General features: G+C 45.6%; 1 protein-coding gene and 1 long non-coding RNA gene across 2 annotated transcripts; both read left to right on the top strand.

The window, feature by feature from the left end:
- The first annotated feature begins 315 nt into the window (after positions 1–315).
- Positions 316–5,843, top strand: LOC132353765 (uncharacterized). The gene is made up of 2 exons (XR_009499086.1): positions 316–647; positions 5,548–5,843. It is a non-coding gene; the product is annotated as an uncharacterized LOC132353765 (long non-coding RNA).
- Positions 5,844–6,749: 906 nt separating this feature from the next.
- ZNF671 (zinc finger protein 671) lies at positions 6,750–17,116 on the top strand. Its single transcript, XM_059905170.1, is given in 6 exon segments — positions 6,750–7,059; positions 7,978–8,039; positions 13,649–13,775; positions 14,452–14,574; positions 15,190–16,344; positions 16,347–17,116. Coding segments are annotated over 6 exon segments (1,581 nt in total). The 5' UTR covers positions 6,750–7,001; the 3' UTR covers positions 16,403–17,116.
- The last annotated feature ends 7,494 nt before the right edge of the window (positions 17,117–24,610 follow it).

Here is a 24,610-nt window from a genome sequence, read left to right as displayed (position 1 = left end):
TTGGTGTGGTGTGTCCTTTTGGTTTTGCAGCTTTCCGGATTATCTGAAATAATATGACTCCAAACATTTCTTTAATTAGTGCAGACAGCAATCCACGGAATCTGCGTGCGGGCCCTTGAAGAGGAGCTAAGCCCCGCCCCATCCTCGGGAATTAGGGGTGCCACTTACAAACCCCTTCTTGTGGTACCCTGCCTTTCCCCAGGAGCCCAGGCCCAGGCCCTGAACCTGTCCCTAGGCCGATGGCTCACCAAGAACTATATTACCCAGAAGGCTCTGCGCCACACGTCCAATGAAGGCCCGGGAGAGGGGCGTTTCCGTGCGTGCGGAAGACATCGGAGCGGGACTTCCGGCATCTTAGGCGCAACCAGACATTTTGTCGGTTGTTGTGAGGATCTACGCGCTACGGGGCTCTTGAATGCTTGGTCTGGACCGAGGGTGGAGGAATTGGGAAGACGCGTGAGGAGGCGTTGTCCCCGCCGCTCGGAGGCGAGACGAGGTTCGGCGGTGGCGACGCCTGCGGTGACCCCGCCGCCGGGGCGGGGCTTGGGACCGCGGTATCCACGTCCTCAACCCGGATGCCTGCCTCTCCCGGCGCACTCCGCCCACAGACTCCGATGGCGGCGGCCGCGCTGAGGGACCCCCCTCAGGTACACGCTCCTCCTCCACCCCACCAGACACTAAAGCGACGAGTGCGGGGCGCCTGCTCCTGTGCCTGCAGCCCAGGCCCGGTGTCCGGGATTGTGGGGTCCCTGTTTCTGACAGTGCGGTGGCGCGTGTGAGAGGGGGACAGGCAGAGGGACCGACAGGTGCAAAGGCTTGGAGGTCGGACTGAGCCAGAGGCATTGGGGAGATCGGGGATCCGGGTCGTGTCAGCACTGAGCAGGATGTGAGGAGTCACACCTGGGTTGAGGAGTTGTACTTTCATTCTGAGGGTTCTGGGAGCCATAAGAGTTTCGAATAGAAGGAGTACTTGATCTGAGTGGAGATTTTAAAAGTATCCCACATTTTGCGCTGGGCGAAATAGATTAGGTTGGGGCAGGGAATGTGAGGATGGATGCGTGGAGATTGGTAAAGAGGCTACTGCAGCGGCTTCAAGGAATGTTTTGACGGTGGATGGACTTGAGTGCCAGGAGAGGGGGAAGAAGTGATCAGGTTCTGGATATATTTTAAAGATACCACCGCCAACATTTCCTCCTGCATCAGATGAGGCTGTGATTGATAGTAAGTAAAAAACCAAGTTTTAAATTTTTTTGTTTTTTTGTTTTCATGGACATTTTGAAAATGGAAATCAGGAAGTCAAACTAGGGAGCAGGTTTCAGAGTGGACATGGTTGATTCTGAGATGTCCAGAGTGGAGGTGTCACATGAGCAGCTGGACTGGAAGGTCTGGCGTTCTGGAGAAGGGGCTGGGTTGGAGATGTCCACAGGGTGTAGAGAATGGTCTGGACTAGGTCAAGGCCTGGAGATCAGATTTAGGGGTAGCAGTCTTTTTTTTATATAAATTTATTTATTTTTAAAATTTTTGCCTGCGTTGGGTCTTCGTTGCTGCGCATGGGCTTTCTCTGGTTGTGGCGAGTGGGGACTACTCTTTGTCGCGGTGCGCGGGCTTCTCACTGTGGTGGCTTCTCTTGTTGCGCAGCACAGGCTTTAGGCGCACGGGCTTCAGTAGTTGTGGCTCGTGGGCTCTAGCGTGCAGGCTCAGTAGTTGTGGCACACGGGCTTAGTTGCTCTGCAGCATGTGGGCTCTTCCCAGACCAGGGATTGAACATGTGTCCCCTGCATTGGCAGGCTGATTCTTAACCACTGCGCCACCAGGGAGGTCCCATGGGTAGCAATCTTAAGTATGTTATTTCAAATGGTCTTTGGGGTGAGAGAGGAGGGCTGTGGATGGAGGCGGGGGGGGGGCGGAAAGGGTGGGCATTTCTGAGACTTCCCTCCACAAAGGAGGGGCATTCTGTTTGTCCAGTGTCTGCATGAGGAGAATGCTTTGTAGGGCACAAGGAACCTGGTCTGGCAGCAGAAGATGGGGTGTCGTAAAATTACTGTCTGATGACAGTTACCCTTGCTTTTGAACAACCTGTTCTAAGAGAAACACACACTGAAAAGCTCCTCCAGTGCCAGGAGTGATTCCACTTTACTCAGTCTTGCCAAAGCCACAAAATCCCTCAAATGCCATATGATAGATTGTCCCAGCCTGTGTGTGTGTGTGTGTGTGTGTGTGTGTGTGTGTGTGTGTGTGTTTAATTAATTTTTATTGGAGTGTAGTTGCTTTACAGTGTTGTGTTAGTTTCTACTGTACAACAAAGTGAATCAGCTATATGTAGACATATGTCCCCCCTTTTTTGGATTTCCTTCCCATTTAGGTCACTGCAGAGCACTGAGTAGAGTTCCCTGAGCTATACAGCAGGTTCTCATTAGTTATCTATTTTATACATAGTATCGATAGTGTATATATGTCAATCCCAATCTCCCAATTCATCCCACCACCACCCCTTTCCCCCCTTGGTGTCCATACGTTTGTTCTCTAAGTCTGTGTCTCTATTTCTGCCTTGCAAATAAGATCATCTATACTATTTTTCTAGATTCCACATATATATGTTAATATACAATATTTGTTTTTCTCTTTCTGACTTACTTCACTCTGTATGACAGTCTCTAGGTCCATCCACGTCTCTACAAATAGCCCAATTTCGTTCCTTTTTATGGCTGAGTAATGCATTGTATATATGTACCACAGCTTTATGCATTCCTCTGTTGATGAACATTTAGGTTGCTTCCATGTCCTGGCTATTGTGAATAGTGCTGCAGTGAACATTGGGGTGCCTCCTTGTGTTTTTTCTTTGTTATTTATTTATTTATTTATTTGGCTGTGCTGGGTCTTAGTTGCGGCGGGATCTTCAATCTTCGTTGCGGCTTGTGGGATATAGTTCCCTGACCAGGGTTCGAACCCAGGCCCCTTGCACTGGGAGCGCAGTCGTAGCCACTGGAAGTCCCTCTCCTTGTTTTTGACTAAATGTTCCAAGGAGGACAGGCTTCTTGCCTCACAGGAAGTTCCTACCAAAGAATTCCTCTAACATAAATTGTCCCAACACAGGAAATGTTTCTGCCCACACTTCTGTATACTATTTGTAATTTTAATGAGCGTAGGAGAGGCAAAACTCTATCTCTGCCAATCTTAGGTTTTCAGATGGGTCTCTTTAAGAAAAAAACAGACTAATGAGAAAAACAGTATATTAATATGTGCAGCACACAACACATGGGAGAAACCTAAACCAAAAGTAACTGGAATTGGTGGTTTAGAATTCTAGTTTATATTAGTATCTTCGAAAAAGAAGAGTAAATTTGTAGAGAAATGACAGAACGAAGAAAAGCAGTTTTAGGCTTCCAAGGGCAGCAAACTGAGAAGGTAAATACGGGAGAGGAACCTAATATTGTGTGATTTGATTGCAGATTCCTTTGGTGCCAGTCTCTGGGCTGAAAATCTGTCTCCAATAAAAGGAGAATTTATATCTTGCCTTTAGGTAGAAAAAGGGGAGCTTTTTCTGTGTTTGCTGTTTCTCACTGCCTTCAGCTCAAAATAATTTTTATGTCAAAGAGGCATATTTTGGGGTGATATTATTCTGATTTTCTTTATGAGCTACAAAACAGCCAGGAAAAACAGTTTGTGTTATTGAAATTCCTATATTATTCTCCCTTTGTATACTCTATCCAATTTTATGAGAGAATTTATGAGAGAGATTTTATGAGAGAATTAAGCATTACTTTCCCAAGGAATTCATTGTAGGTAGTGAACTGATTATTCTTCTATGCATTTAGACTGGTCTTAGGCATGTACTTTCCTTGGGGTATTTAAGACAGTATCCACTGAAATCATTTTCTGTGGGAACAGATTCTCTCATGGAACCCCATTTGAGAAAGGCTGCTAAAGATTATGGTCTCACCAATTCCATTGTGTATGGGTGAGTTTTCTTACACCAATAAGCAATTCTCTCACGCCAGCTGAGTGTCCTATAATTCAAGTCAATTCTGACACTGTTTACCCAGAGGTAGCATCAGATCCCACAGGTTAAGGTCTCAGTCCCATAAGACTCCCCCCACCCCACACACACCCTTTCAGACACCAGTCGTTAAGTCCATGTTTTCACCTGGGCTTCTGAACTGATTGGAGGTTCCAACAGCCTCCCTTTTGGGTTCAATCAGTTTTCTTAGAGTGGCTCAGAGAACTCAGAGAAACATTTTACTAACTAGATTACCAGTTTATTATAAAAAGATATAACCCAGGAACAGCCACATGGAAGAGATGCATACAGGGAAAGGTATGGGGAAAAGGTGCAGAGTTCCCATGCACATTGCTCTTCCTGCATCTCCATATGTTCGTCAACTTGGAAGCTCTCTGAACCCTATTCTTTTGGGTTTTTATGGAGGCTTCATTTCATAGGCATGATTGATTACATCCTTGACCATTGGCGATTGAACTCAGGCTCCAACCGCTCTACCCCCTCAGAGGTCAGGGGGTACGACTGAAAGTTCCAACCCTCTAATCATGTGGTTGGTTCTGCTGGAAACCAGCCCCGCCATCCTTTTGTGCTTTCCCAAAGTAACCTCATAAGGGCATTTTTATTGCTCGTCTCACTTAGGAAATACCTAAGGTTTTAGGAGTTCTGTGCCCAAAACCTGGACAAAGACCAAATGCAGGGACTTCCCTAGTGGCACAGTGGTTAAGAATCCGCCTGCCAGTGCAGGGGACACGGGTTCGAGCCCTGGTCCGGGAAGATCCCACATGCCGCGGAGCAACAAAGCCCGTGCGCCACAACTACTGAGCCTGCTCTCTAGAGCCCGTGAGCCACAACTGCTGAAGCCCGTGCTCCACAACAAGAGAAGCCACTGCAATGAGAAGTCCGTGCACCACAACAAAGAGTAGCCCCCACTTGCCGCAACTAGAGAAAGCCCGCGCACAGCAACAAAGTCCCAACGTAGCCAAAAATAAATAAATACATTTATTTTAAAAATTAAAAATTAAAAGACCAAATACGTATTTCTTGATATAAGTCATATTATTACACTGCTCTAGTAAACAAATATACATATATTCATAGAGAATTCATAAAACTTGTGATCTGTGTTGTGGCTTCATTTTTCCCTTAGTGAATGTAATTTTTCAAATGTTCAACAGTGTAAAATCAAGATGAATGTGTATCTTCTGAATGTTTTATTATTAATATCATTTATATGCTTATTCTTTGTCTGATTTATCCCTTTCTAAGAAGATAGATAAGAGCGAGTAAGTTATACATTTGTACCCACAATTTTTTTTTCAGTTTTTTTGCTTTAACTATCTCATATATTTAAATTATAGGGAGTGATTGTCAGACTGTATTAAATGCATGGGCAAACTCCATGCAACCTATAGTAAATGATCCTTAATTACAAACATAAGTATATGCTAAAAGGAATGGAATGAAATAAGACATGAATATTAACCATAAGAGGGTTGGAGAGGTGGACTTCCCTGGTGGCACAGTGGTTAAGAATCTGCCTGTCAATGCAGGGGACACGGGTTCGAACCTTGGTGCGGGAAGTTCCCATATGCCACGGAGCAGCTATGACCATGCGCCACAACTACTGAGCCTGAGCTCTAGAGCCTGTGAGCCACAACTACTGAAGCCCATGCACCTACAGCCTGTGCTCCGCAACAAGAGAGGCCACCGCAATGGGAAGCCTGCACACCACAATGAAGAGTAGCCCCTGCTCACCACAACTAGAGAAAGCCCGCATGCAGCAACGAAGACCCAATGCAGCCATAAATAAATAAATAAATAAATAAATAAATAAATTTTAAAAAGAGGGTTGGAGAGGTTATATTAATATAAGAAGAAATCAACTTCAGGAAAAATAATATTACCAAAGATAACATAGGGACATCTTATTAAACAAGTAATTTAAATCAAGAAGATTTTAAAATGATAAATGGGGGATTACCTGGCGGTCCAATGGTTAGGACTCTGTGCTTCTACTGCAGGCGGCACAGGTTGTATCCCTGGTCAGGGAACAAAGATCCCACAAGCCGCGTGGTGTTGCCATAAATGAATGAATGAATGAATATGCTAAATGTATTTGTGCCTGAGAATAGGCTTTCAAAATTCTTTCAATAATTAATAGAATAGGCAGGAAAACCGTAAGGATATACAAGACATGACCAACATCATCAGCTAACTTGATTCAGTAGATATGTATAAAACATTACTCCAGTCTATAGCAGAATACACATTCTTTTCAGGTACGCATGGTACATTCCTCCAAGATAAACCAAATGCTAGGGACATAAAATAATTTTCAGTAAGCTTTAAAATTGAAGCAGTGTAGAATATATTCTCTAAATAAAGCAAAACTAAATTAGAAATTTTAAAATATCCTAGAAAATCCACAGACATTTAAATTTTAAAGAACTGTTAAGTATCAAAGAGTAAAAGAAATAAGGAAACCAATAGAAGATAAATTAGGAGCATATTTTAGTGAAACAGGCAAGAATAATTTTTTTAAACTTTTTTTTGGCCACGCCATGCAGCATGTGGGATTGAACCTGTGTACCCTGTGTTGGAAGCATGGAGTCTTAACCACTGGACTGCCAAGGAAGTCACAAGAACAATTTAAATGTATCAGTAACAAGCAAAATATATTGTGTCGAAAATTAATGAATATATTTCTTTTAGAATTTCAGGCTTCTATTCTGTAAAGCCCATGACAGCCAAAATTTAAAGAGTGAAAGACTATATCTCCAATGTCTAAAACTGCCAAGGGATGAACACACAGGGCATAGAAGGAAATCGCATTAGTTAGAACAACAAATACAACTCCAACCTAAATGACCAAAATAGGAGCAATCAATGGAAGAAGGAATCAAGGTGATTATCAGGCATATGACAAGATATACAAACACACTGATATCTTAGAACTGCATACCAAATACAACTGTCTTTACAGAACACATAATAGAATGTAAAGATGGGCTTCCCTGCTGCTGCAGTGGTTAAGAATCCGCCTGCCACATGCCGCAGAGCAGGTAAGTCTGTGCGCCACAACTACTGATCCTGTGCTCTAGAGCGCGTGAGCCACAATTACTGTGCCCGTGTACTGCAACTGCTGAAGCCCACGCACCTAGAGCCCGTGCTCCACAACAAGCGAAGCCACTGCAGTGAGACGCCTGCGCATCACAACGAAGAGTAGCCCCCTCTCGCCACAACTAGAGAAAACCTGCGCATGGCAACGAAGACCCAACACAGCCAAAAATAAATAAATAAAATCAATTAATTAAAAAAAATAGAATGTAAAGAAAATTGTAAGACATCTGAAAATTTTAGAACTATCCTCATGAAAATAGACATAAATATCATTAAGATAGTATTAGCAAATAAAATTCAGCAGTGTGTAAAAAGAATTATATACCATGACCAAGAGAGATTTCTTTCAGTGGTGCCAGGTTTGTTTAATATTAGAAGAGCAAAGAATGTTATCCAACATATTAACAGGCTAAAGAAAAAAAAAAGCAGAAAAATCACATCATATCAATTGATGCAGAAGACTCACTAGCATAACTGAATGTAGCAAAGTGCTGTGTACAGTTCTCTTTCTCTTTATGTATAAATACACATGTGTGTGGTAGGGATATAGATGTAAATGAACTGTCTTCTATATGTTGACAATACACAGAAAGCAAAAATTGATCAAAATTTACAAACCTATAGCATTAAAAAAATACTTAGGAATGAATATAATGAAACATGTACATGTTCTTTCATTATATTCATTCCTAAGTATTTTATTGAAAACTACAAAGTTATTTTTTCAGTATTACTGAAAACTTCAAAGTTTAGTTGAAATCTACAAAAACACTTCTGCTGAGGGAAATTAAAGATGACCTAAACAAATGGAGCAATCTTTTCCATAGAATTCAGTGACTGCACTTTTTCCCTCTTCCCAGGGTTTAGTGCTCACTTTGGACCCCAGTATCAAGTGGTGGAATCCTGTTGGAGACTGAATCTGGTAAGCTTGAGTCATGGGAATTCAGGCTGAGCTTCCACTTACTACACAGATGCACCTGGAGCCAGTTTACCTGAGGATAGTTGGGGGAGGGAGGGTCTGGTGGGGGTGAGGTTCTGGTTCCTGGAGGAATTGAGCACCTGAAATCCTCTGAATCAAGTCAAGAGAATGTGGATGGTCAGGAGTCATTTTCTGTCCTCCATTGTGAAGGGTTTGCAGCACTGTTGGAAGAATGACCAGAAGATGTCATGTAATTTCCCAGGTAATAATCCCCAAAACCATGTGCTGTGAATAGTGTTATTTCCCCATTTCAGAAATGAGGGGACTGAAGCTTGGAGAAGTGAGGCTTTCTGCCTAAGGTACTATAATCAGTAATGGGGTTACCAGCTGCAAACCCAGGTAAGCCTCCCCCTAGAGCTCAGCCCATGAAGTCAGACACTGGACACCATGTGCTAGATTGCATTGAATTTGAAGCCAAACACGACATGATTGGTTCTAATGCAAGTTCAAAGATTTTGAATTTGAAAGTAAGATATAGAAGAATTATGCTACAACCCTAGGCTGTACTTACTCCTGAGGGAAAAATTTGTTTTTTTTTTCAGATTATTTATTTATTTATTTTTGGCTACGTCGGGTCTTAGTTGTGGTATATGGGATCTTTCATTGCGGCACGCGGGCTTCTCTCTAATTGTGGTGCGCAGGCTCTGTAGTTGTGGCACGCGGGTTACAGAGCGTGTGGGCTCTGTAGTTTGTGGCATGCAGGCTCTCTAGTTGAGGTACACGAGCTCAGTAGTTGTGGCGCATGGGCTTAGTTGCCCTGCAGCATGTGGGATCTTAGTTCCCTGACCAGGGATCGAAGCCTCATCCCCTGCATTGTAAGGCGGATTCTTTACCACTGGACCACCAGGGAAGTCCCGGGAAAATATTTCTTAAACTGTAAATCTTTTTTTTTTTTTTTTTTTTTAATTTATTTATTTTATTTTTGGCTGCGTTGGGTCTTCATTGCTGTGCACGGGCTTTCTCTAGTTGCGGCGAGCGGGGGCTACTCTTCGTTGCGGTGCGTGGGCTTCTCATTGCGGTGGCTTCTCTTGTTGTGGAGCATGGGCTCTAGGCGCACTGGCTTCAGTAGTTGTGGCTTGTGGGCTCAGTAGCTGTGGCTTGTGGGCTCAGTAGTTGTGGCTTGTGGGCTCAGTAGTTGTGGCTCGCGGGCTCTAGAGTGCAGGCTCAGTAGTTGTGGCGCACGGGCTTAGTTGCTCCACAGCATGTGGGATCTTCCCGGACCAGGGCTCGAACCTGTGCCCCCTGCATTGGCAGGTGGATTCTTAACTACTGCGCCACCAGGGAAGCCCCTTAAACTGTAAATCTTGAATCATCTTGTCTAGAACATATCCCTAGTGCAACTGGCTACCTGAAATTGATAACGTCACTCTGTATGTGTGATTATTTTTTTCTTGAAATAATTTTAAATGGCACAGATTGTACACTGCCATCCTGTAAAATTTTAAATCATTCCTGTTAAGGCTACTCGTAGGTTCAGGGTATGTGTATGTGAATTTTGACAGACGCTGCCCATAACTCTGCAAGTAGGCAGCCTTGACTCACCTCCTACCACATGGGTACCTGAGAGCCCAGGTTTGTGATGATGAGGACCATGTATTCAGCATTAATCGTGCACCTTGCACTGGTTTAAGCACTTGATACTTAACCTCACCAAGGTATGGGCACTATTTTTTTCTGCTGTTTTGGTGAATGGACGTTTATGTTTGAGGAATATTTAAACAATTTCACAGAGGTCTGCAAAGGAGGTTTTATCTTCATTTTACATTTCACAACATGGAGGTGAAACTGCTGGCCTTGGGTCCCAAATTCGGAGGGATGAGGCTGGGATTTGCAGGCTGTGAACCTCCAAAACAGCCAGCGTTGTATCACGCTTAGGATATGAAGCGCCCACTGGAGATTTTATACGAAGCCGACCCCCACCGGAGGAAAACTGCTGACCGCAAGCACGTAGACCCCAGACCGGTTGAAACCAGAAGATTGATGATGCTCGAAACTTCACCTTGATGCCAACCAATCTGAGAATTGAGCACAAGCGGATCATGCACCCTGCAGCCCCTCCCTCACATGGCCTTTAAAACCTTTGTCTCCTAACCAGCAACTTGGAGATGGTCTTAGGACATTAGTCCACCAGCTTCCCAGATTGCTGGCCTCCTGAATAAAGCAATTTTCCTTTTCCACAAACACTTGTTTGTCGAGTATTGGCTTTTCGAGTGGCGAGCAGCCGAACTCGGGTTTGGTACCAACCTCATCCAGTTACAGAGACTCTGAGGTGTGAGATGCAGCCTGAGGCTTGGGAGCAACTGGCAAGCTAAGACAGTAGGCGCTCAATAAATGATTCCTTTGCCTTCCACCTTCTGACCACGGGCTTCCCCTCAGCACCTGGTGTCGAGGTGGGGACTGCAGTACCCAGAATTCTCAGTGCCACAAGGTGTCAGCTCTTTGCCAATCATGTCCCAAGAGAGGGGCCTTTTTCTGTGAGCACTTCACTTTGGGGCAGAGCTTCCGGCGCCCCATCTCGTTTCTGGGAGTGTAGAATCCTGGAGACGGGAATAGCACCTCCATCCACTGGTGTGATATGGGCTGTTCCCACCCCTTTTGCCCACAGGCTCCAGTGACAGTGGCCAAGCTGATAGCTGAGCCCTCACCTTCCCAATATGTGGGATTATGTGTCTTTGCTTTCCCCTGTCCCAGCAATTGTGTCTGCAGGCTCTGAGGAGGCAGGCTCAGTCTAAGCCATCGTTACATGGAGAGGTTCCTGTAGAACCCAGAGAGATGAGGGATGAAAGGCATCCCAGGCATGTTCAGATGCTTGGAGTTGAAGCTGAGCTGTGAGTGTCCAACAAACCATTAGTCTCTTTCCTTTCTGGGGGAGACAACATGGGGACAGGTTTCAGGCCTGAAATGGCCAGCTGAGGGTCTTGGCCTCTATTCTGAGGGTGATGGGAGCCATGGGGAATGTGGAGCAGAGTCTCAGCAGGCTTCCTCTGGCAGCAGAGAGAACAGACAGTGAAGGGCTAGAGTGATGGTGGAGACGGAGTGATGGTAGGTGTGGAAATTATTCACATTTATTCAGAGCTTGCTAATAGCAAGGGAGTTGGGCACCATCACTTGCCTTTAGCTGAGGCTCGAGGGCAGGGGAGGGGGAAAGCTGATTGGCTCCTAAGTTGGGAGTGGGTGTAAAAGGGAAGAGGGCAGTTTTTTGTTTTTTTTTAAAAATAAATTTATATACTTATTTATTTTTTGGCTCCGTTGGGTCTTTGTTGCTGTGCATGGGCTTTCTCTAGTTGCGGCGAGCGGGGGCCGCTCTTCGTTGCGGTGCGCGGGCTTCTCATGGCGGTGGCTTCTCTTGTTGCGGGGCATGGGCTCTAGGGGCACGGGCTTCAGTAGTTGTGGCATGCGGGCTCTAGAGCACAGGCTCAGTAGTTGTGGCGCACAGGCTTAGTTGCTCTGCGGCATGTGGGACCTTCCCGGACCAGGGCTCGAACCTGTGTCCCCTGCATTGGCAGGAGGATTCTTAACCACTGCGCCACCAGGGAAGTCCCAAGAAGGCAGTTTTTATGAGAGTTCTGACCATTTTGGTTCAGTTGCTGCAGAGGTTATAGGTGAGAATTTTATTTTTATATATGGTCACACCACAGGGAAATCAGGGAGGAGACTACTGCAGTAGTCTAAATGAGCATTGATGGGCTGTACCAGAGTGATTGCTGTGAAGGTGGCACAAGAGGTTGTGTTCTCATGCTGTTACTTTACTAGAGCTGATTTTATTTTCTGAAGTGGATTGTGAGAGAAGGCAGTAAGGGAGAGATGACCCAAAGCTTTGGGTTTAGCTGCTGGAAGGATGGAAATGCCAGCCACTGAAATGGGGAAATCTGTTGTAAAGTTAATTTTCAGATAATTAGGTGTAGGAAAGTTGTGACTGGTATGGGGACAACATGTATGTGATAAGCAGCTTAATGACCTCCCAAAGATGTCCATTTTCTAATCCCTGGAAGCTTTGGATATGTTATCTCACATGGCAACAGGGACTTTTTTTTTTTTATATGTTTATTTATTTATTTGGTTGTGCTGGGTCTTAGTTGCAGCAGGCAGGCTCCTTAGTTGAGGCTCACTGGCTTCTTAGTTGCAGCTCACTGGCTCATTAGTTGTGGCATGCAAACTCTTGGTTGCGGAATGCATGTGGGATCTAGTTCCCTGACCAGGGATCGAACCCAGGCCCCCTGAATTGGGAGCGTGAAGTCTTAACCACTGCACCACCAGGGAAGTCCCACAACAGGGACTTTATATGTGTGATTAAGCTAATGATCTTGAGATGGACAGTTTATCCTGAGTTATCCTGTGGACCCAGTGTAATCACAGGAGGATCAGAGTCAAAGAAGGAGATTTGAGGAATGAAATAGATGTCAGAATGATAGTTACTGACTTTGCAAATGGAGGAAGGGGCAAGGACTCAAGGATGCAGGAGGTTTTTAAGAAACTAGAAAAAAAAAAAAAAAAAAGAAGCTAGAAAAGCTAAGGAAACAGATTCTTCTGTGGACCTGCCAGAAGGAATATAATCCTGCTGACATCTTTTTTTTTTTTTTTTTGGTCTTAGTTTCGGCAGGCGGGCTCCTTAGTTGTGGCTCGCTGGCTCCTTAGTTGTGGCATGCATGTGGGATCTAGTTCCCTGACCAGGGATCGAACCCAGGCCCCCTGCATTGGAAGGTGGATTCTTAACCACTGTGCCACCAGGGAAGTCCCAATCCTGCTGACAATTTGATTTTCAGCCTAGTGAAGCCCATTTTGGACTTACAACCTCTAGATGTAAGATGATAAATTTGAGTTGATTTAAGCCACCGAGCTACTAGTGATTTGTTACAGCAGTAATAGGAAACTTAATACAGTGTACAACTGAGAAATGGAAGCGGGCTCAGAGTAACTGAGGTGTGCATGTGGTTCTGGGTGCCTGTGATTTGAAGAAAGGAAAAGGGCCAGATTGGGAGGGCTTTAAAGCAGGAATAGAGGCTTTGGCAGTGGGGGCCACTGGAGGTTTGGAACAAGATAGCATCCTGATTGTATTGCCAAGTGTTCTCTCCATGCTGTGTGCAGAGTGACATCTGGGGAGTCCAGGGTGATGTCTGTGGTGTGGGCCAGAAAGTTGGTTGTAGGTAGCTGAAGATATGAGGGAGGCATGGTCCAAAGAGTGATGTGCAGGAGAGGAGGGAGTGTAAACTGATTGTCCTAGGACCCTGTTGTTGGGGGCTTAAGTGAAAAGAGTGAACCCAGGTTTAGGAAGTATGTCCAGGAAGTATGCTATGGGGTTCCCCAGGGGAACTGGGCTAGGCTCAGAGCTTAAATGGCATCTATCTCCCAACCTGCTTGTTGTTTCTGTGGGCTGACACAGTGATCACTGGGAGTAGTCAGGAGAGAGCAAGGACCGATGGTATCAATGCCTGGTACTTCATTTGACTTGGGGTTCTCGGGACATGGGTGAGCAGGACATTGTTGTGGGTAGGTAGAGTGGGGATACTCACTTGAGACACTTTTCATGGACCTTGCTGTCCCCATCTTTGCAGGGCTGTGCCATCTCTGAGGACGTGTTTGTGTACTTCTCCTGGGAAGAATGGGTGCTACTTGATGAGGATCAAAGACTCCTGTACCGGGATGTGATGCTGGAGAACTTTGCACTTTTAGCCTCCCTGGGTAAGACCCTCACACCAACTCCATCTCCTTTCTCCTTTCCCGCAGGGACCGCTTTGTCCTTCCCACACTGCTTTCTTGCTATGTTTCCTGGAGTAGGTGCCATGGCTGCCAGGGCTATGCTCTATGGCATGTCCTCACTTCTTACTAAGCATCCCCGAAGCCACGCAGCCAAAGGTTTGGGGGTCACAAGACATGGTTTTCCCAATGGAACCCATTAGTCTTGGTCACTTTCTAGGCTGGTGAATCTGTCTAGAATTATGACACCTCCGTGCCCAAGGTTCTGCCCCCTTCCTCCAGGTGACATTGTCTGGGGCTCCATTATACCAGGAGTTACAGGCACTCACATAGTCACTACTTATGGAGACCCTTGGATGCTTCCTTCATGGTTCTTTTTGTAATAATAATTATTATTATTTTGGCTGAGCAGTGTGGCATGTAGGATCTTAGTTCCCCGACCAGGGATTGAACCCGCGCCCCCTGCAGTGGAAGCACAGAGTCTTAACCACTGGACCGCCAGGGAAGTCCCAGTAATAATTATTATTATTTTTTTTATTTTTTTTTTAATTTTTATTTATTTATTTATTTATTTATTTATTTTATTTTTTTTTTTAACTTGTGGTCTGTCATAGGGTGGGTTGCTCTGAGCCAGTACTCACCAGTGCTGGGTTTCCCTTAGGAATTGCATCCTCCAGATCACATTTAGTCACACAGCTGGAGCAAGGGGAAGAGCCCTGGATGCCTGCCCAGGTGGATATGACTCCAGCCACAGAGAAAGAGGCTCAGAAGGGACCTGGACCTGGTGAGTGGACACCAAGGAAGGGCATGATGTCAAGGTTGGGGTCAAATCCAGAGATATCGACTGTTTCCACCTGTGTTTGATTTCAAGGCCTGTGGCCACACAGAGTTTCTACCTGTCCTTCTCCATTCTGGACACTGTGACTTATTTCTAGTCTGACTTCTAGCCCCTGGCATCCACCTTGCACCCATTCCTCCTTACTGCTCACTCTGTATTCGTCTGCAACATTGGCCTGCACTTAATGTGTCACGAGATGTGCACATATCCTTCAGTAATCTTTGAACACCAGCTGCTCGCTTGTGATTGGAGTTTCCTGGGCCTGGACATGCCCTTCTGCCTAGCACTCGCCTGTCTCAACAGCCAACGTCCTACTGGAAGCTGTTTGCTGTATTCTGTCCTCATTCTGTCCTCATGTCTTTGCCTTCAGGAGGCCTCCCCCATTCTGTGACCTTCAGAGGCCCCGCACTGCATAGCAATCCCTTCCTCAACCTGTCCCTGCCTCTCTGTCCTGTAAACAGTCCCATGGACTTATCCTCGGTGTGTCAGACACATTTATGATGGGGTTGTCCCCTCCTTCAAAGTCAACATACATCTCATTGGGCACTTCTCTGCTTTCAGGTTGTTGGTGTGGAGTGGAGACTGAGGCTGTTTCCTCTGAGCAGAGTGTTTATTTAGAAGGAGTGTCACAGTTCAGGACTCCTGTGGCAGGTCTGAAGACACACCCATGTGACATGTCTGGCCCAATATTGAAAGACCTCCTACACCTGACTGAATACCCACGGGGGAAAGCCAGGCAGGAACCACACACATGTGAGGCAAATGGGAAGCAGTTCTGTTTCAGCACAGACCTTCATCAGCACCACAAGCAGCACAGTGGAGAGAAATTCTTCAGGAGGGATGAGGGCAGGGACACTGTGAAAAGCTGCAGAATCTATGTGCCAGAGAAGACCTACATACACGGTGAGGGCAGAGTGGACTTGCCAGCCACCTGTAGCCTTCAGCACCAGGTTTCTCATGATAGAATGAAGCCCCATAAGAGCACTGAGCTTGTGGGAGCCCTTAGCACTGGACAGAAGCTTCATAAATGCAGTGAATGTGGGAAAGTGTTCACTCGGAAAGACACACTTGCAAGGCACCAGAGAATCCACACTGGAGAAAGGCCTTATGAGTGCAGCCAATGTGGGAAATTCTTTAGCCAAAGCTGTGACCTTTTTAAACATCAGACAGTACACACTGGAGAAAGGCCTTATGAGTGCAGTGAGTGTGGGAAGTTCTTTAGACAAGTCTCTGGCCTTGTTGAACACAGGCGAGTTCACACAGGTGAAAGGCTCTATCAGTGCAGTAACTGTGGAAAATTCTTTAGCAGCAAGTCTAACCTCATTCGACACCAGGAGGTTCACACAGGAGCAAAGCCTTACGTGTGCAGCGAGTGTGGGAAAGAGTTCAACCGCAGGCACACACTGGTTCTGCACCGGAGGACTCACACTGGAGAAAGGCCTTATGAGTGCAGGGAGTGCGGGAAGTCCTTCAGCCAAAGCTCCCACCTTAACGTACACTGGCGAATTCATAGCAGTGATTACGAATGCAGCAGATGTGGGAAAGCCTTTAGTTGCATCTCCAAACTGGTTCAGCACCAGAAAGTTCACTCTGGAGAAAAGCCTTACGAGTGCAGCAGATGTGGGAAAGCCTTCATCCAAAGGCCAAACCTTATTCGGCACTGGAAGGTTCACACTGGAGAAAGGCCTTCTGAGTGCAGGGAGCGTGGGAAGGAGTTCAACTCAGACACACACTTGTTCTCCACCAGAGGACTCATGCTGGAGAAAGGCCATGAGAGTACAGTGAGTGTGGGAAGCCTTTTAGCCAATGCTCCCGACTTACTGTACACTTGAGAATACCTAGCAGTGCTTGTGAGTGCAGCAGACATGGGAAAGCCTTCACCCAAAGGCCAAACCTTATTCGGCACAGGAAATCCATGCTGGACAAAGGCTTTAGAGTACAGGGAATGTGCTGTCTCCTTGTTCAACCTAACAACTATCCCCAGAGTGAAGCCCTGAACGTGGGTTTTGTGAGAGAGCCGTCAGTCAGAAGTGAAACCTCATACATATGAACATCCACAACAGGAAGATTCCTGATGAGTGCCGCGCACGTGAGGTGCTTTCAGGAGCTGCACATTTCTAAACTGTCTAGTGCCTTTCCCGGTGGTAGAAGGCATCCTGCTGTTCCCATCTGGCAAAGTCCTACAGGGTGTGTCAGTTACAAGCTTAGTTAGGCAGACCTCTGCCGTCTCCCCAGTCCCTGGAAGGAGTCATGACTGGCCTCAGTGGCCTACAGGGGGCCTCATTTTCACCCTTTGACTGGTTTAGGTGTGGAAAGAATCAGCTCCTAAGATGGGCTCTCCAGGGAGCTTGCAGAGATTTACCTTCGTGGATTTCTTTGTCTCATTGTGGATGTATACAGTCTCCAAGTCCTGCAGCCCTGGAACTCTGTGCCCCACATTTGCTCGTGTTTGTACAATAATAAAGTCCTTACTCTGAGCTGCCTTTAATCTTGAGGGTTCTGTTCATTGTGTGGAGTGTGTTGAGGACACAACTGTGTTCTACCAGCATGAAATGATAAACAGATTTTGTGGGAATCCTTGGTTTTCTGTGCTTCAGAGAGGACAGCATGATGGCAAAGAATAGCTGTCCACTTTTGGCCCAATTTGCATTGCTACCCAAGACCTTCTAGGAATGATTTCAGGGCTCTGTGAGACATACCATGTGGCCTGGAGGCTAGTTTTATTTGTGGGTCCATAAGTAAGTATGAAGAGGAGCAGTTGGTCCCTTGTTCCTACAGAATGTTTTGTATTCCCAAGCATTATTAAGAGGCAGCTGGCCTCTGGTACCTGCCAAGGAGACTGAGTTCAGAATTCGGTAGACAGTTGTCACTGGCTGGAAGACCTACAGGAGCCAGGTGGAAACCATATGGTTCAGAAACATTGGGTGTGAATAATAAGTAGTTGGAGAGATTACAACACCCTAGAGGGATGTACCTGCTAGAGGTACCTGCTAAGATATTCCTATGCTATGGCTGTGTAGGATGAGATGGTACAGAAATTGTCAGGACCTCCAGAGCTATTATCTCTCCTCTGGTCAAGATCACTTGCAGGACAATCTATAAACATTTTGTGGATTCCCTTAGATTCAGTGAATCAAGTCAAGGCTATTGCTGTGCAGGCAGGAAAATGGTTGAGAGAATGGAGATCTAGGATTCCAGAGATGTGGGTTTTGTGACTTATCCAGTGTTCTTGGTGACTCTCGTTGAAAGAGCTTTATTATACGGCTACCTGTAGGATTTAGCTTGTCCTTTCTATTTTCTTAAGGTGGACTGTGTCATTTATTTGAGAACCCCCTTCTAATGTAGTCATTTATTCTGTAAGTTTCCCTGTAAGTAGTACTATATCAGCAGCATCCCACAAATTTTGATATATTGTCCATTTGTTTCATGTAAGGTAGAATTTGTTTAAAACTGGACTGGAAAAGTTCTAGCTTTATCTCTAGGGACTTCTGAATATCTGGCTTTGACCCTTTGCTAAGATAAGGACAGCAGGATTTATTTTGTGTTGTTTAATATCCAAAAATCCTGTGACAACACTAGGGTCACTTTGATTGCTAATGGTAATGTTTATGCAGTCTGGCTCAACTGTTCCCAGAAGGGCATAAAAATCCCTGCTGGGCTTCCCTGGTGGCGCAGTGGTTGAGAATTTGCCTGCTAATGCAGGAGACACGGGTTCGGGCCCTGGTCTGGGAGGATCCTGCATGCCACGGAGCAACTAGGCCCGTGAGCCACAACTACTGAGCCTGCGCGTCTGGAGCCTGTGCTCCGCAACAAGAGAGGCCACGACAGTGAAAGGCTCGCGCACCGCGATGAAGAGTGGCCCCCACTTGCCACAACTAGAGAAAGCCCTCGCACAGAAATGAAGACCCAACACAGCCATAAATAAATAAGTTTAAAAAAAAATCCCTGCTGGTATCTTCTGACTTGAGCTCTCCTCAAGCCACAGTTCACCACTCAGATGTCTGTGGCTTAACTTGGAAGTGAATCACAGCACTGTGTGAATAAGAGTCTGGGAAACTCCCTGGAGGTCTCTGACCCCCAATATAGTCTCGCATTTTCTTTGTCTTTCTATGTCACATGCTTTGCTTTTTTTTTTTTTTTGTCCGCGCTGTGCGGCACGTGGGATGTTAGTTCCCGAACCAGGGATTGAACCTGCGCCCCCTGCAGTGGAAGCGGGGGGTCACCAGGGAAGTCCCTCCCATGCTTTGCTTTTAAGAAAACTGCATAGGAGTCCGCTCTGTGGAGTCTTGCAAATATCTTCAATTATAATACTTGTGGGGACTTCCCTGGTGGCGCAATGGTCAAGAATCTGCCTGCCAATGCAGGGGACACAGGTTCGATCCCTGGTCCAGGAAGATCCCACATGTCGCGGAGCAACTGAGCCCATGCGCCACAACTACTGAGTCTGCGCCCTAGAGCCTGGGAGCCACAACTACTGAAGCCTATGCGCCTGAGCCCCTGCCCCGCAACAGAAGTCACAATGAGAAGCCTGCGCACTGCAACAAAGAGTAGCCCCCGCTCGCTGCAAGTAGAGAAAGCCTGTGTGCAGCAACGAAGACCCAACGCAGCCAAAAATAAATTAATTAATAAATTAATTTTTAAAAATACTTGTGAAAGGTTTGCACTTGGTGATAAGAATAGAATATTTGATATGACCCCTTATTTTAATTCAAATAATGACTAAGGGGTTATTGTGCAGAAAGAAAGACAGAAGGTGGTGAGGAAGGATTTTTGTTAACAGGCTGGTTTCCAGGGCATCCCTGGGTTGAGTTTGCACAAGTGCTGCACTCAAGACTAGGAGGAAAAACATACGTGAGACGTGGAGTCTGTAGGTCCTGCTAAATGGATTGCAAATGAAATACACTGAAGGGGACTTCCCTGGGGGTCCTGTGGTTAAAGACTCCAGGCTCCCAGTGCAGGGGGCGCAGGTTCAATCCCTGGTCAGGGAACTAGATCCTGTATGCATGCTGCAGCTAAAAACAAAAACAAAAAGATCCTGCAGGCTGCAACGAAGACCCCGCACAGCCAAATAAATAAATTAAAAAAAAAAATACACTGAGGGGATGTCAGCCAAGAATATGGTTCCTTGGCTGCTTCCCACCCCCTATTCTAGCAAAAATTTAGCCATCAAGGAAGCAGCTAGAGGCTATTAGAGCTGTAGATGGCACCCCATGACTCAGAATGATACTGTACCTTTTATCTCCATCCCTCTGAGCCAGCTGCTGATTGACGCCACGATAAAACCGGAGACCAGGGAATTCCCTGGCGGTCCAGTGGTTAAGACTCTGCGCTTTCACTGCCGATGACTCGGGGTCAATTCCTACAAGCTGCGCGGCATGGCCAAAAACAAAAACAAAATGGGAGACAGTGTGATGTGAGGCATGATGTTATGGATCTCCTTGTTCAGCTCTGTTGAGTGGGGCTTAGTGCTGGGGAGAAAGGTAAGGATTATTCAGAAGAAAGGTAACAATATAAGTAAGATGAAAGAAACCTCAGAATTGAATCAGAAAAAAATGTTCAGGTGGTTCGTTAAAAGTGACATTAACAAGAAGATAGATGGAGTGGCTACTAAAATTGTGATGGATCACTGTTAAAAAAAGTAATCTGTTCAAATAACTGGGACAAATTCAATTCATCCTAGTCTTAACTAATTTTTTAAGTATTAAGATTATAAAAAGGAGGAATCTAATCTTTTCAGAACCTGTTCTGATTATAACCAGCCAGGGAAATGTGGAGGATTATGACTGAGCAATAGGCAGGCCAGGGTCTCATGAACTCCAGGTGGGACCCCAAGTTCACTTTTATTGATATTGGTAATACAAAGACCTGAGGGCAGTAAAAAATTTACATTTGCTAGGCCCTGATGATCAGTGTATTGTTATAACTTAAATAGCTAACAAAAAACTTAGAGGGCAATATAATTACAGAAATATGGTAATACTATAGAAGGCTTGCAGGTGAAAGCATGGTTTATGAAGGAATTTATGGGCAGACATTATGTATGGTTGTTGCCTCACCCTGACTGTAATGCATTATTGGAATTAAAATTGCCAATAGGAGTAATAATATCATTAGTAAAGATTTAAGCCAAGATCCTCCTGAACCAAACCATTTTCCTAGTATTTCCCCTAAACTGGGATCAATCAGAGTGGAAATTTGATTCTTCATATATTATAAGATGGGTTATCTTAGAAGACTCATCAGGGACTTCCCTGGCGGTCCAGTGGTTAAGACTTCACCTTCCAATGCAGGGGGTGTGGGTTCGATCCCTCATCAGGAAGCTAAGATCCCACATGCCTTGCAGCCAAAAAACCAAAATATAAAACAAGCAATATTGTGACAAATTCAATCAAGACTTTTAAAAAAATGGTCCACATCAAAAAAAAAAAAAAAAAAAAGACTCATCAGACTTTATAAAAACACAACATTCATCATGGATCATAGCACAAGTTCCCCCTTGGGAAGCAGTTGATATATAGAGGGCCATGCGATTCTGTAGGATCACTTTTATCATGGAGCAAGCTAATGGCTTGATTGAGCAAGCTAATGGCTTGATTACTATCGTTTAAGTCTTGCTGGGCGAATTTTGTTAACGCCTCTATGTGAATAATGAAATCTTCTACTCTAAGTGAAGGAATAAATACTGTGGCCAAATAATCATAATGTTGGAAAACTGATAGAACCCAGTGAGCCCACATTAAAGGCAAGTTGGCAGGGGCTGTTTCTGAGGCTACCCATAGATGACTTTAAGCCCAAGGGAAACCAAATGTGCATCTTTCTAACCAACTCGGGAGGAGCCAAGGCCATAAACTTGTTCCATAAATCCACTGGATCCCATTAGGAACGACCCAATATATTTAACATCCCGCAAAAAGGAATATTTAGGGTCCAGGTTCAGAATAAGTATCATTTTTTAAAAATTAGATAATACTCCTTTTAAAAATAAATTCATGTATTTATTTTTGGCTGCATTGCGTCTTTGTTGCTGCTTGCGGGCCTTCTCAGGTTGCGGCGAGCGGGGGCCACTCTTCTTTGTGGTGCACAGGCTTCTCATTGCAATGGCTTCTCTTAGTTGCAGAGCACAGGCTCTAGGCGCATGGGCTTCAGTAGTTGTGGCGCACGGGCTTAGTTGCTCCGTGACATGTGGGATCTTCCTGGACCAGGACTCGAACCCGTGTCCCCTGCATTGGCAGGCGGATTCTTAAGCACTGTGCCACCAGGGAAGTCCCAGAACAGCTATCGTTAATAGGCCATGTTACAGGGTCCCACTTAGTGATATTGGGAGTGGCTTACACAGCACTAGAATTCTAGCACTAGCACTAGAATTTCTTCTAAGATAAATCCGTAAGGGCTAGCCAGTCTGAACCCTGGAGAGGTGAAATCCACTGGGGTAGTCCAGAAGTGCTGGACATAGGTAATTGGTTACAAACCCAGCAATTGAATTGAATTTTTGAAACTTGCATATTATTGAGCCCAAGAAAAATAAGTTTGGTTCATAAGCAGAAGTCTGAGCAATTAACAAAGTAATTAGTGTACAGGCCTGGTCTAGCATTTTGGGTCAGCTGTCTACTTCCAATGTAGTCTTCTCATCCTGGTCTGGTAGTGCTGGTCTCAGTTAGTTGAAGCCAAGTGTTAGAAACAAAGACTTGCATTCAGGAGAGGTGGCCTGATGTGGCCCCTTTCAACGTGGCTGTGAAGAGTCCTTTATCTGATGTCTTTTTCAATATGCATAATCTCCTGGTTGCAGGACATAGGGCATTCAACCTTCATCCAAAGATAGATTACTGTGTGTTGGGCTGCACCCCGCAGGTCTGCAAGCTCTGTACTTTCCCAGCCTCAAGACTGAAGAGACAGCCCAGAGTCAGTGACAGAGATATCAATGGTTTATTGGATAGGGGATCTTACAAGACTGAAGCAAAAGGTCCTGGAGCAACACCCCACTGTGACAGCAGGTAGGACATGGCAGCAAACTTCGCTACTTGGGGGAGAAGGAGGCTACCATTTATAGGAGGAATTGACGTCAGGCTGCCTCAACAGTTACCAGGGAAACCAGCAGCTGAGGCGGGGGGCAAGCACATAAGCAGTTACTGATTAAGTCCTATAATTAAGAGGATTGGATAACCGTGTGAGTGAAGCAGGGACTGGTCAATCAGGGGGTGTACAGAGAACAAGAGAGCAGCCATCTTGAATGGCTTGACTGTAATAAGCTTCAGAAACAAACTTAGAATATCCTTTTAATAATTCAGTTAAAATTTACAATAATGTAACAGTAATGAGGAGCCATCCAGGAAGTGAGTCTCAGACAGTTAAACAACACTAGAATTCAATAAGTATCAACAAAGATTGATACTTATTGATACTTATATTGGGGGCTTCCCTGTTGGTCCAGTGGCTAAGACTCTGTGCTCCCAATGCAGGGGGCACGGGTTCGATCCCTGGTCAGGGAACTAGATCCCACATGCCGCAACTAACATGCAACTAAGAGTTCGCATGCCACAACTAAAAATCCCGCATGCCACAACTAAAGATCCCGCATGCTGCAACGAATATTCCGCACCAGAAATGAAGATCCCACGTGCCGCAACTAAAACACGGTGCAGCCAAAAAAAAAAAAAATCATATGTTGGGCTTCCCTGGTGGCGCAGTGGTTAAGAATACGCCTGCCAATGCAGGAGACACAGGTTTGAGCCCTGGTCCGGGAAGATACCGCATGCCGCAGAGCAACTAAGCCCGTGCGCCACAACTACTGAGCCTGCATGCCACAACTACTGAAGCCCCCATGCCTAGAGCCCATGCTCCGCAACAAGAGAAGCCACCGCAGTGAGAAGCCCTGAGAAGTCCGCTCACCGCAACAAAAAGTAGCCCCCACTCACCACAACTAGAGAGAGCCCGTGCGCGCAGCAATGAAGACCCAACGCAGCCAAATAAATAAAATTTAAAAAGAGATAATTAAGTTAAAATGAGGTAATTAGTGTGGACCCTTATGCAATATGACTGGTGCCCTTATAAAAACAGGAGATGAGGATACAGATGCGCACAGAATTAAGACCATGTGAAGAAAGGAAGATCACTATCTACAAGCCAAGGAGAAAGGCCTCAGAAGGAACCAATGATGAACCAAGTCCAGATTTCTTTTTTTTTTTAAGTTTTTAAAAAATTAATTAATTTATTTTTGGCTGCATCGGGTCTTTGTTGCTGCACGCAGGCTTTCTCTAGTTGCGGCGAGCGGGCCTACTCTTTGTTGCGGTGCACGGGCTTCTCATTGTGGTAGCTTCTCTTGTTACGGAGCACGGGCTCTAGGCGCACAGGCTTCAGTAGTTATGGCACGTGGGCTCAGTAGTTGTGGCTCCCAGGCTCTAGAGTGCAGACTCAGTAGTTATGGCGCACGGGCTTAGTTGCTACGCGGCATGTGGGATCTTCCCAGACCAGGGCTTGAACCCGTGTCCCCTGCATTGGCAGGTGGATTCTTAACCACTGTGCCACCAGGGAAGCCCCTGGAGGCTTCGTCTTTTTTTTTTTTTTTTAACATCTTTATTCGAGTATAATTGCTTTACAATGGTGTGTTGCCCCTGGAGGCTTCTTAAAACACTGGTACTTGGGCCTTTCTCCCAAGGTGTCTGTCAATAGGTCTGAGTTCTGAACTGAGAATTAGCATTTCTAATGGGTCCCTAGGTGATGCTGATGGATAGGGTCAGTGCAGAGATGAAACTGAGAAGTTGTATCAGGAAGGCCAGGCTGCCTGCCTCTCAGCCCCAGTCCGCGGGGCTGTAGATCTGCAGACTCTAAGAGAGAAGCAGAGTTAAGTTTTCTAATGGACACCCACTGAGAGTCTCTGCAGTGAGCCAAGCAGGCTAATGGCTAAAAGCACTGGACCCCCTGAGGACACCTGTGGGAGCCCCACACACTGAAACCACGTAGCCACCTGCTTCTTTTGCTTGGAACT

This window comes from Balaenoptera ricei, chromosome 19, assembly GCF_028023285.1.
Source record: "Balaenoptera ricei isolate mBalRic1 chromosome 19, mBalRic1.hap2, whole genome shotgun sequence".
Classification (NCBI taxonomy): Eukaryota; Metazoa; Chordata; class Mammalia; order Artiodactyla; family Balaenopteridae; genus Balaenoptera; species Balaenoptera ricei.
This window is presented reverse-complemented; position numbering and strand designations above follow the sequence as displayed.